This window comes from Brachyhypopomus gauderio, chromosome 13 (genome assembly GCF_052324685.1).
Source record: "Brachyhypopomus gauderio isolate BG-103 chromosome 13, BGAUD_0.2, whole genome shotgun sequence".
Taxonomy (NCBI): domain Eukaryota; kingdom Metazoa; phylum Chordata; class Actinopteri; order Gymnotiformes; family Hypopomidae; genus Brachyhypopomus; species Brachyhypopomus gauderio.
The window spans coordinates 512,501-521,555 of record NC_135223.1 but is presented as its reverse complement, the minus strand read 5'-3'; the positions used below and the strand labels follow the sequence as shown (position 1 = coordinate 521,555).

Genomic DNA, 9,055 nt, shown 5'->3' with positions numbered 1-9,055 from the left:
TCACATAAGACACAGGAGTTACACACATTATCATTTTTAACATTTCAGATGTTGTACTGACGGCGTGTGTATATGCGGGGAACGGAGGTCCGGTTTAACTAGGCTTGTCTGGTTTTTGTTATGTAACCTACATACTGTCATAATGTGCTATATGAAGTGCTTTGGATTTTCTAGAACATGGGAGGAACAATAAGGATGAAGAATGTTGAAATGTAGGTCTGGGTTTGTTTTGGTTTTTCCACTGGAATGCTACTGAATGAAAGGAGAGTGCAAGTAAATATTATTTTATTGTGTATGGAGGCGTGGGAAGGTGTGGTAGGATAGGCAGAACGCTTTTTTCACCCTTTGTCTTAGGTTATGGTTGTAGTTTCACATAGCCAACAATTAAATACATAGAATTGTTGCCATGAGGAACATTACATATGGTTCATATACTCCTATTTCACATTGTAGATATATTACTGTCACAATGCTTCTTATACTAGAGGGCAGCTATTAGATTAGCTAACCCCTAACCCCTATAACCTAACTCCTAACCCTTATCCCTATCCCTAGCATCTTTCACTAGAGGGCAGCTATTCGGTTAGCTAACCCTAACCCCTAATCCCTAACCTTAGCTTCTTCACTAGAGGGCAGCTATTAGGTTAGCTAACCCTAAACCCTAATCCCTAACCTTAGCTTCTTACACCAGAGGGCAGCTATTAGATTAGCTAACCTTAACCCCTAAAACCTAACCCCTAACCCTTATACCTAACCCTAGCTTTTTTCACTAGAGGGCAGCTATTAGATTAGCTAACCCTAACCCCTAACCCCTAATCCCTTACCTTAGCTTCTTACACCAGAGGGCAGCTATTATCTACATTTGCCAGTCAAACAGGTCATTTGCATCTTTTACAACCTCTATGGTGGTGGAAATAGTTTTATGTATGCCATAAATAGCCATAATGTGTTTAATTTTTCCAGTGTTGTTTTTCCACAGAATGTGCTGCTGAAGGAATGTGGGTGTTTTGTGTGTGTAAATTATTTAGAAATAACTTCCACAAATGTATTTATGTTAAACTGCTGATGTCATTATCTGCAAGAGTCTCTGTACAGTATGCTATTACAACACTGGGAGAAACAAGACTAAGCATGATGACTATATTCCCAACTATGTCTTGGTGTGTCTGCATTTTGAGAGCACTTTCAAACTTGTTAATCAGTAAAGGTCATGATTTGACCTGAACCACAGCCAGGCGTTTTCACACCTAGGGCCCCAGGTTAGTCTTAGGTGCGGTCACAATTCCAGTGATTGCTAGTGGGTCCGTTTAAGGTGTGTTTGTTCTGTTCAGTATACAGTGTTTGGGTGGCAGTCTTAGACCTCCAGGACCAAGAAACAAGCTGTTCTGCTTCATTCATTATAAATCATACTATGCTTTAAATATTCAAAGAAATGTATGTTATATTATTAGTAATTATGAGTATTATGTATATATAAAAAAATTGTATATACGTTTATATATAATATTAACTCTACAATTCTGTTTAAATCAGCTTAACAAAGAGAGGCAATGCTGCACAAATGCACTGAGCTATTCTAATTTACATTTTAGGACAAATTAAAATATTTTTTAAGTCAATAGCATACAAATGTATGCAGAAGAGTACCACAAATACATACAGAAACACACAAGTGCAGAATAACAGAGTGACCATAGTTCATGTTTAATATTAGTATATATGGTATATATACATATTGATTGATCTCACGTGCATATGTCCTTAAATTATCTCCTTCTTGAATATGAAATAATTAATATTTGAGTTTGGCTAGTTGTATATTAAATTGAAGAACTTTTTAGAGAAGGGAACATTTAAATATTGATGCTGGTTCTGTGTCAAATATTTATTTTTACACGAAGTATATGTAATTTCTATGTGTTTTCACAGTCAGAACCTTTGTGCTGTGGCATTGCGTCATCACGTAAACGCGACGGTTGTTCGTGTCTGTTTCGCTCATGGGACTGGAACGCAATCGGCTCGAGCACCGGAACCGCTCAATAACCTAGCGCAGGTGTCGAGAGAGGCGCGAGCTGCCGCAGCAGTGAGGTCACGCGCGAGCTCTCGGCGTTAATGACGCTGCTGAAACTTTGACGAAGGCGGGGGCGGCGCGTTCACGTCTTTATCCTCCGCGCGGGCAGAACGTGTATTAAAGAGAAGTGCGATACATCTGCAGACCTCCGTGGAGCGTGTCGAAAACGCGCACTCTTGTTTGTCTGTTTATTTATTATTTTTCGTTTTAGTCTGTTAGTTCCCAGTAATTTTCTGAAAATGAACGGCACGCGGAGCATGTGCATGTTTGAAGAAGTCAGATCGGACAACAAAGCGGTGAGTTTGGCAACATCAGACCATAAAAACAAATTATGCAGCGGGTGCTGTTCGGTCCACAGAGGACCACGGGGGAACATAACAGTGAATCTGATATTTGGATGGTGTGAATGTGAAGGAAGTTGGCGATCACCTTTATAACACTTCTAACAGAAACTACGGACTTGTTGATCTGGTGAAATGTATCCTGAGATGTCACGGTGACCGTATTTTATGTTATGAATGGGAAGGTGTGTTTTAAGTGCTATTTTACTCCGTGTTTTACTTTTTAATTACGTTATTATTGTTAGTCTATGCGCGTTAAAAGATTTATTCGTTCTTTGTTCTTTATGGTTTTATCTATAAGATTCATTTTGCTCCCAGAAGTGGACTGCAAACTTCTCCATCATCACACTGAGCCATTCAGACTCCCATTCAGAGGTTTCCAGAAGGCTGTTGGTATAAACAGTATGAAACCTTCATGGTATTCTCCACCTAGTGCTGCTCCACAGGTGCTGAACAGGTGTGGTGCCTACCTGTTCTTGATGATTCTTTGTTGACCCAGGAGAAACCCTGCTGGTAGAATATGAACTCATTCTCATTAACGACACACAGCCATTAGCTGCTGGTGTCTACTGCCGAGCGGAGCAGGTGTGTTTTAGACAATGATTAACCTGCACTTTCACTACCCGTCTACATTATAGTGTTGCAATGGAAGTTTATTGCACCTTTTATGTCAAGGGGACCAATGAATACTACTGGATGTAATGCCTGTACACTGTACACATCCACCTATAAATATATATAGTGTGTGCCTAAGAGGTCGTCTGTTTAATGGTCTGTTTATTGGGACTGGAGCATCTTAACCTCAATATGATACGTCCATGGACGTAATTTTGTAATAAAAAGTGGGGGGGACATGGATTCGTCGCTATTTAAATATTTGGTTTTAACCGTAAAAACTGGACCAAAGCCGGCTTTTGAAAAAGTGGGGGGGACATGTCCCCCCCGTCCCCCCCCCCCAAATTACGTCCGTGGATACGTCTAGCTATGTTTTCACTCCTTTCTGTGTCGTGAGGACTGGACAGCTATGAGCTGGACTCGTATCATGTTATGAATGTTACATTGGCAAACAGGAACTTGTACTTTGTACCTTGAAAGATACCGCATAGATGTTTTATAATATGAAATGGTTTTGCTAAATACTTAGGTTAACATGTTTACTATTTTAAAAAGCACCATTTGTGCTTATAGACTCCTGACCTCATTTCCACAGTGAAAGCCCAACTTTACAAGGGTTCATTCGGTACCAGTGATCCAGTGATGCAGACCTAAACTATGCTATTGGTATCAGCAATACAATCAGACCAGTCTAGTCTCACTTAGGGTTAATGTATTTAGAAACTCACAGCAGAGTCATGAGGTCTGTGATGGGACTGACTGACTAACATGGAGAGTGAACTTGAGCAGTTTGAGTCCTGGATCCATTCTGAATCCATTACTTATCCCATATAGTCAAAATGTACAATAGACCCTTTCACTTATCTGTCTACTGGTACAAAAACACCTTTACTAGCCACTTTTACAGATTTCAAGGCTGAGGGAAAGGGAGAGAGAGAAAGAGAGAGCACAGCCTGGGGGAGAGGGCGAGAGTTAAAGATACCAGCATTCCTCTGGATCAGTCTCAGGTCTGTGAAACAGAACAGAAGCAACTTTGTCACACGTTTTCAGCTCGGGTGGCGGTTTCTATGGAGGTGCTCTCACAGTTATGTAAGGCAGACAGTTCACTTCTGTGTGCACACTCTCTGTGTTTGTCCAGCACACTCACTGTGTTTGTCCAGCAGGCTGTGTTGGTGATGTTTAACCTCCATAACTCCCTGGTTCTGCCCCTGGGTCTCACAGCAGGGCAGCCATGTCCAGTCGGCACACAACGCACGTCCAACACGTAATGGTCACGTTTGGATTAAATGCCATGCTGGACAGACTCCAAACACACATTCTAATTCGGGTGGGTTGTTTGGTATTAACGAGATGGCACCAGGCATTCACTTTAAGTGTGTGTGCAGGAGGAATAAATGGTGGAGTATCCTATCCTTATGTGGAAAGTGTTTTGGGCACACATTTATTTGTGTTGGCACAAAACATCTTTGTATTTCTCACGCACTTTTGTTCAGATCAGGTGTGGAAGGACGGAGTAGCTTTTAAAGCAAACAAACACTCTCTGTAAGGATCATGGGTTTCGGACACTCCTTTGTGTGCATGCGCGCTTGAGGTGGTACACATTCACCCGGAGAACACCATGCTTCCATCCAAAATCTCAGGTTACCTGCAGCCTTCTCTTCTGGGCTTTATATCCCACATGAATGTGCGTCTGTGTGTGTGTGTGTGTGTGTGTGTGCGTGTGTGCGCTCCTTTGGTCCACCAGTGTCTGGTAACACGTTCCATTCTCAGGTTTGTTGTGTTGTTGTTGTCGTCGCACCCCCCCCCCCCAAGTCTCATTCTGCCGGGGGGTCAACATGTTTGCATCAGTGCAGCTCTTGTGCTATTATGTGTCACGTGAGGGTGGGGGAGGGGAGGAATGTGCACCTGCGTGAGAAAGGATGGAGTGAGACGAGAAGACGCGTGTCAGGCTCCATTCCGGATCTGACTCCGGATTTTGACACGTTCATAGTCATGCGATCACGCTCTTCCTTCTGTCTTTCCCACCTGCCTCTTCCTCTATAAGAGCTATTGATGACTTCCCCTAACGTCTATATGAACCAGGGATATGTAACGTATAGCGGTGTCTGAAACTACTTCAGACCCCTGAAACCCTGTTTGTCCTTTGGCTTATCTGATAATCTGGTCCTCTTTGAGCAGTGCCTCCAATAGTATTCAACCACCTGCAGACTTTGCAGGTTTACACATTTGGAGTTAATTTGGCCTTGTGACATTTTGACTGTGGATCAGCCTGGACGTATGAAATGCATTGCAGCAAAAAATTATTATATATTTGTTTTATTATTATTTTTTTATTGTCAAAAGTTTCATCAGATGGTTAATTATTATTCAACAGAATTCTGTTCAGTTCCCTCAATTATTAAGCAGCAATTGAGGCATAAAGAACAATGAGCTTTACCTGTTTGGATTAATTATGTTTTTTCCTGCCATTTCTGACTAAAAAAAGCCCCTCCCCAAACTTGTGAACAGCACTCGTACATGGTCAACATGAGAGAGACTAAGGAGCATTCCAAGACCATCAGAGACAAAATCCTGGAGGGTCACAAGGCTGGCAAGGGGTACAAAACCCTTTCAGAGGAGTTGGGCAAACCTGTCTCCACCATTGGGAGCATCACCTGGAAGTGGAAGGCTTATGGATCTACTGTTCACCATCCACGGCCTGGACAGCCTTTCAATTTCCTCCCGTACCGAGGCCAGGCTTGTCCGAACGGTCAAGGCTGACCCAAGGACAAGAAGTAGGGAGCTCCAGGAAGATCTCATGGTGGTGGGGACATTGGTTTCAATCAATACCATAAGTAACCTACTCCACTGCAGTGGTCTTCGTTCTAGGTGAACCCGTCAGGTACCTCTACTTTCAAAACGTCATGTCAAGGCTCGTCTACAGTTTGCTCATGATCACTTGGACTCTGAGGCAGGCTGGTTCAAGGTTCTCTGTTCTGATGAGACTAGGATCGAGGTTTTTTTGTGCCATCCACACCCAGAACATTTGGCGACAGGATGGCACTGCTTAAAACCCCAAGAATACCATCCCTACAGTCAAGCATGGTGGTGGCAGCATCATGCTGTGGGGTGGCTTCTCAACCAAGGGGCCTGGCCATCTGGTCCGCATCCATGGGAAGATGAACAACACCGCCGGCCTGGAGATTTTGGCCAAGAATCTACATCCCTCTATCAAGGATCTTAAGATGGGTTGTCATTTCATCTTCCAACAGGACAACGACCCCAAGCACAAGAAAACCCAGGCCTGGTTGAAGAGGGAGAAGATCGAGGTGTTGCAGTGGCCTCGTTAGGCTCCTGACATTAACACAATTGTAACTGCAGTGTACATGGGTACTGTTCGCAGAGATATAAAAATTGTAGAAAGTACACAAAGTATCCAGAGAAACAGGATGTTAATATTAACATTCTGTTTCTCTGGAAACAGTTTAGTTAATTTTTCATGGTTTTTGTGTGGCTTTTAAAGTTCTGATTGGGTCGTACTGCAATTCTGTTTAAGCCGAGTCTGCTTCTCACGCGAGAAGCATTCAACATGGATAAGCCTGTTTGTTTTTCTGTCGTGTTCTCCTGTTTGTCCCTTTTAGAAATTCACAGATGAAAACATTCTGACTCGGCAGTGGATTATGGAACTTTCTGAGAGATTACAAGATGTCTGGGGGGGATCTAAGACACGAGTGTGTCCGGTTAGTTGCAGGTCTCAGACGAGGCCCAGAGTTCATGAACACTGTTGTGCTCTGAGCAGAATCATTCCACATTGACTCAGAATAGAGTCCATAATCCCCAGTTGAATAAGGTGAGATAACGTGGTTTGTTCCTGATTTAAGGTGTGGTGTTCAGCTGGGCCAGGCTCTCTCTAAAGTGCTGCTTTGCCTTGTATGGAACACACACACACACACACACACACACACACACACACACACACACACACACACACACAGAGGCTATGACTAGTTCTTGCGCACGGTCTGCTCTGCACTCTCAGTAGGGGACAGAGAGCCAAGCGTGAAGAGTCTTCGTGTGTGACGGTACGTGTGTGTGATGGTACGTGTGTGTGGCTGGACGTACATACCAGTGGCTTGGGGAAATAATCCACTGACTTGAGTGTTTTGACAGGTATTAGTTATCTTGTTGACTAGTGGTTTCTGAATAACATGGTTCGCAAACGTTTGCCCAAGCTTACGTGGCTGCGATCTGTCTGAGCTGTTGGATTTGCTGTTGTTTTGGGCGGGAGACACAGTCACCCTGTTTGTTTTGGCTGTGTGTGTTCAGGTGAGACAGGATGTTTTGCACAGGATTTGCCAACATGTGATTATGATACCTGGTGAACTGCTGTTCTGGTCAAGGCAACTCCACCAGTTTAATGGGACGGTAGTGTGTAGAAGGGATGAAGTTGGGGAGCATGATAGCACAGAGGTTCTGTGTGGGAACAGGGGGTATGTGCTGACCTGTGGCCATGGTCACAAAGTGTGTACAAGGTTCCTCTGTGGTGTCTGTTTGCAAAGCATTTATGTGTGTGTGTGTGTGTGTGTGTGTGTGTGTGTGTGTGTGTGTGTGTGTGGTCATTGAGTGATGAGACATTCATCATGTGTTTTGAAGGGAGAACAGGTGTGTCTATGTGAATGTGTGTTTTTTTGTGTGTGTGTGTGTGTGTTTTGTGTCTGTGTGTGTGTGTGTGTGTGTGTGTGTGTGTGTGTGTGTGTGTGTGTTTTTGTGTGTGTGTGTGTGTGTGTGTGTGTGTGTGTGTTTTTTTGTGTCTGTGTGTGTGTGTGTGTTTTTTTGTGTCTGTGTGTGCGTGCGTGTGCATTATGCCTGACTGGGTGCTGTGCGGAGTTGCTGAAACAGTCACACCCAAGTCACGAGCATGTCTGCAGGCCTCATTAAACATGCTTTTGTATACGAGGGCAAATCCAAACATGGCACCCCCTTTAGAAGCAGCAGGGTTCATGAAGGTCCGCTGGGCCGTGGTGGACGGGCTGTACGGGAGTCCCAGTATGTGAGGAGGTCTGTAATCTGCCCTCTCTCTGTATTTCCCTCCATCCACAGCCAGGGCCTCATTCAGCCTGTCAGGCTTGCAGTGCCTGCCAGGCTCCTGGCCACAGGGGCTTTCTGGAGGGCGTCAAGACATGCTAGGATGGTGTGCGCATGCTCACATGACTGGTTGTAAACGTGTGCACATGTGCACTGGCTGCAGTTATGTAACTAATTCCAGTGTTGGCCTTGTGGTTACAGTAGCTCCATACTTTAGTGGTGTGTGTGTGAGGCTCTGTGTTTGTGTGTTTCCTGCCTCTCTTCTCCAAAACGAACACTCATATACTCGTATGGTCAGTGTTCAGTTTAAAGCAGGACTATGTTCAGTTGAACACATTACTGTGATAATATGTGTGTGTGTATCACCCCCCACGGACCCCTCGTGTCATGGCTGTTTTAGTGTGTGTTCGCCTGTTTTCCTGAGATCCCTAGCCCAATGAGCTCCCGCTTCCTGTATTTATTGTTTCTGTGTGACTTGGTTGCCATGGGGATATTCCATGTCCCCCTGAGCGTGTTGTCCTGTTTGGAGTCTCTGCTGCTGCTCAAACGCACATTCAGAGTTCTGGCACTGCAGGGGAGTTGTGGAATTTTCCAGAAGCTGTGGGCTGGATAATGTCAGAGCATTCCTGTACGTTAGACCCTGGCAGGCCACTTTCACCTTCCCTCCCATTCTTCCTTTTCGTAATTAGGCAATGACATTTAGGCCAAACATTTATAGACACCCTAGATCTGTTCCGTCTCACCCTCTCACACTTTCTCTTTCACTCCGCCTGCCTCTCCCTGTGGATCATTACTCAGTTTCTCCTCCCCACGGTCTCCTCTCCTCCCTCTCCCGCTCCCGCTCCTAGCAGAGACCCTTCAGTCACGGTTTCCTCTCGCCCTGTTCAACACTGCTTGTTGTGTTTCAGGAGGGGCTACGGCGGGTCCGACTCACCTTGTACGACCAGAACCCTCAACAGCATCC

The 9,055-nt window shown here is 44.5% G+C and overlaps 1 protein-coding gene across 2 annotated transcripts in view; it reads left to right on the top strand.

The window, feature by feature from the left end:
- The first annotated feature begins 2,048 nt into the window (after positions 1-2,048).
- tuft1a (tuftelin 1a) overlaps positions 2,049-9,055 on the top strand; it is a 15,098-nt gene continuing 8,091 nt past the window's right edge. The window contains exons 1-2 of one of the 2 annotated variants that reach the window (XM_076970114.1): positions 2,049-2,367; positions 9,000-9,055. The exon at positions 9,000-9,055 is cut by the window's right edge and continues 13 nt beyond it. In XM_076970114.1, the coding sequence (XP_076826229.1) occupies positions 2,311-2,367; positions 9,000-9,055 (113 nt within the window). In that variant the 5' untranslated portion in view covers positions 2,049-2,310. Of the gene's footprint in view, positions 2,368-7,039; positions 7,089-8,999 lie in introns of those variants that run through there. The other variant, XM_076970115.1, reaches the window with a different exon arrangement.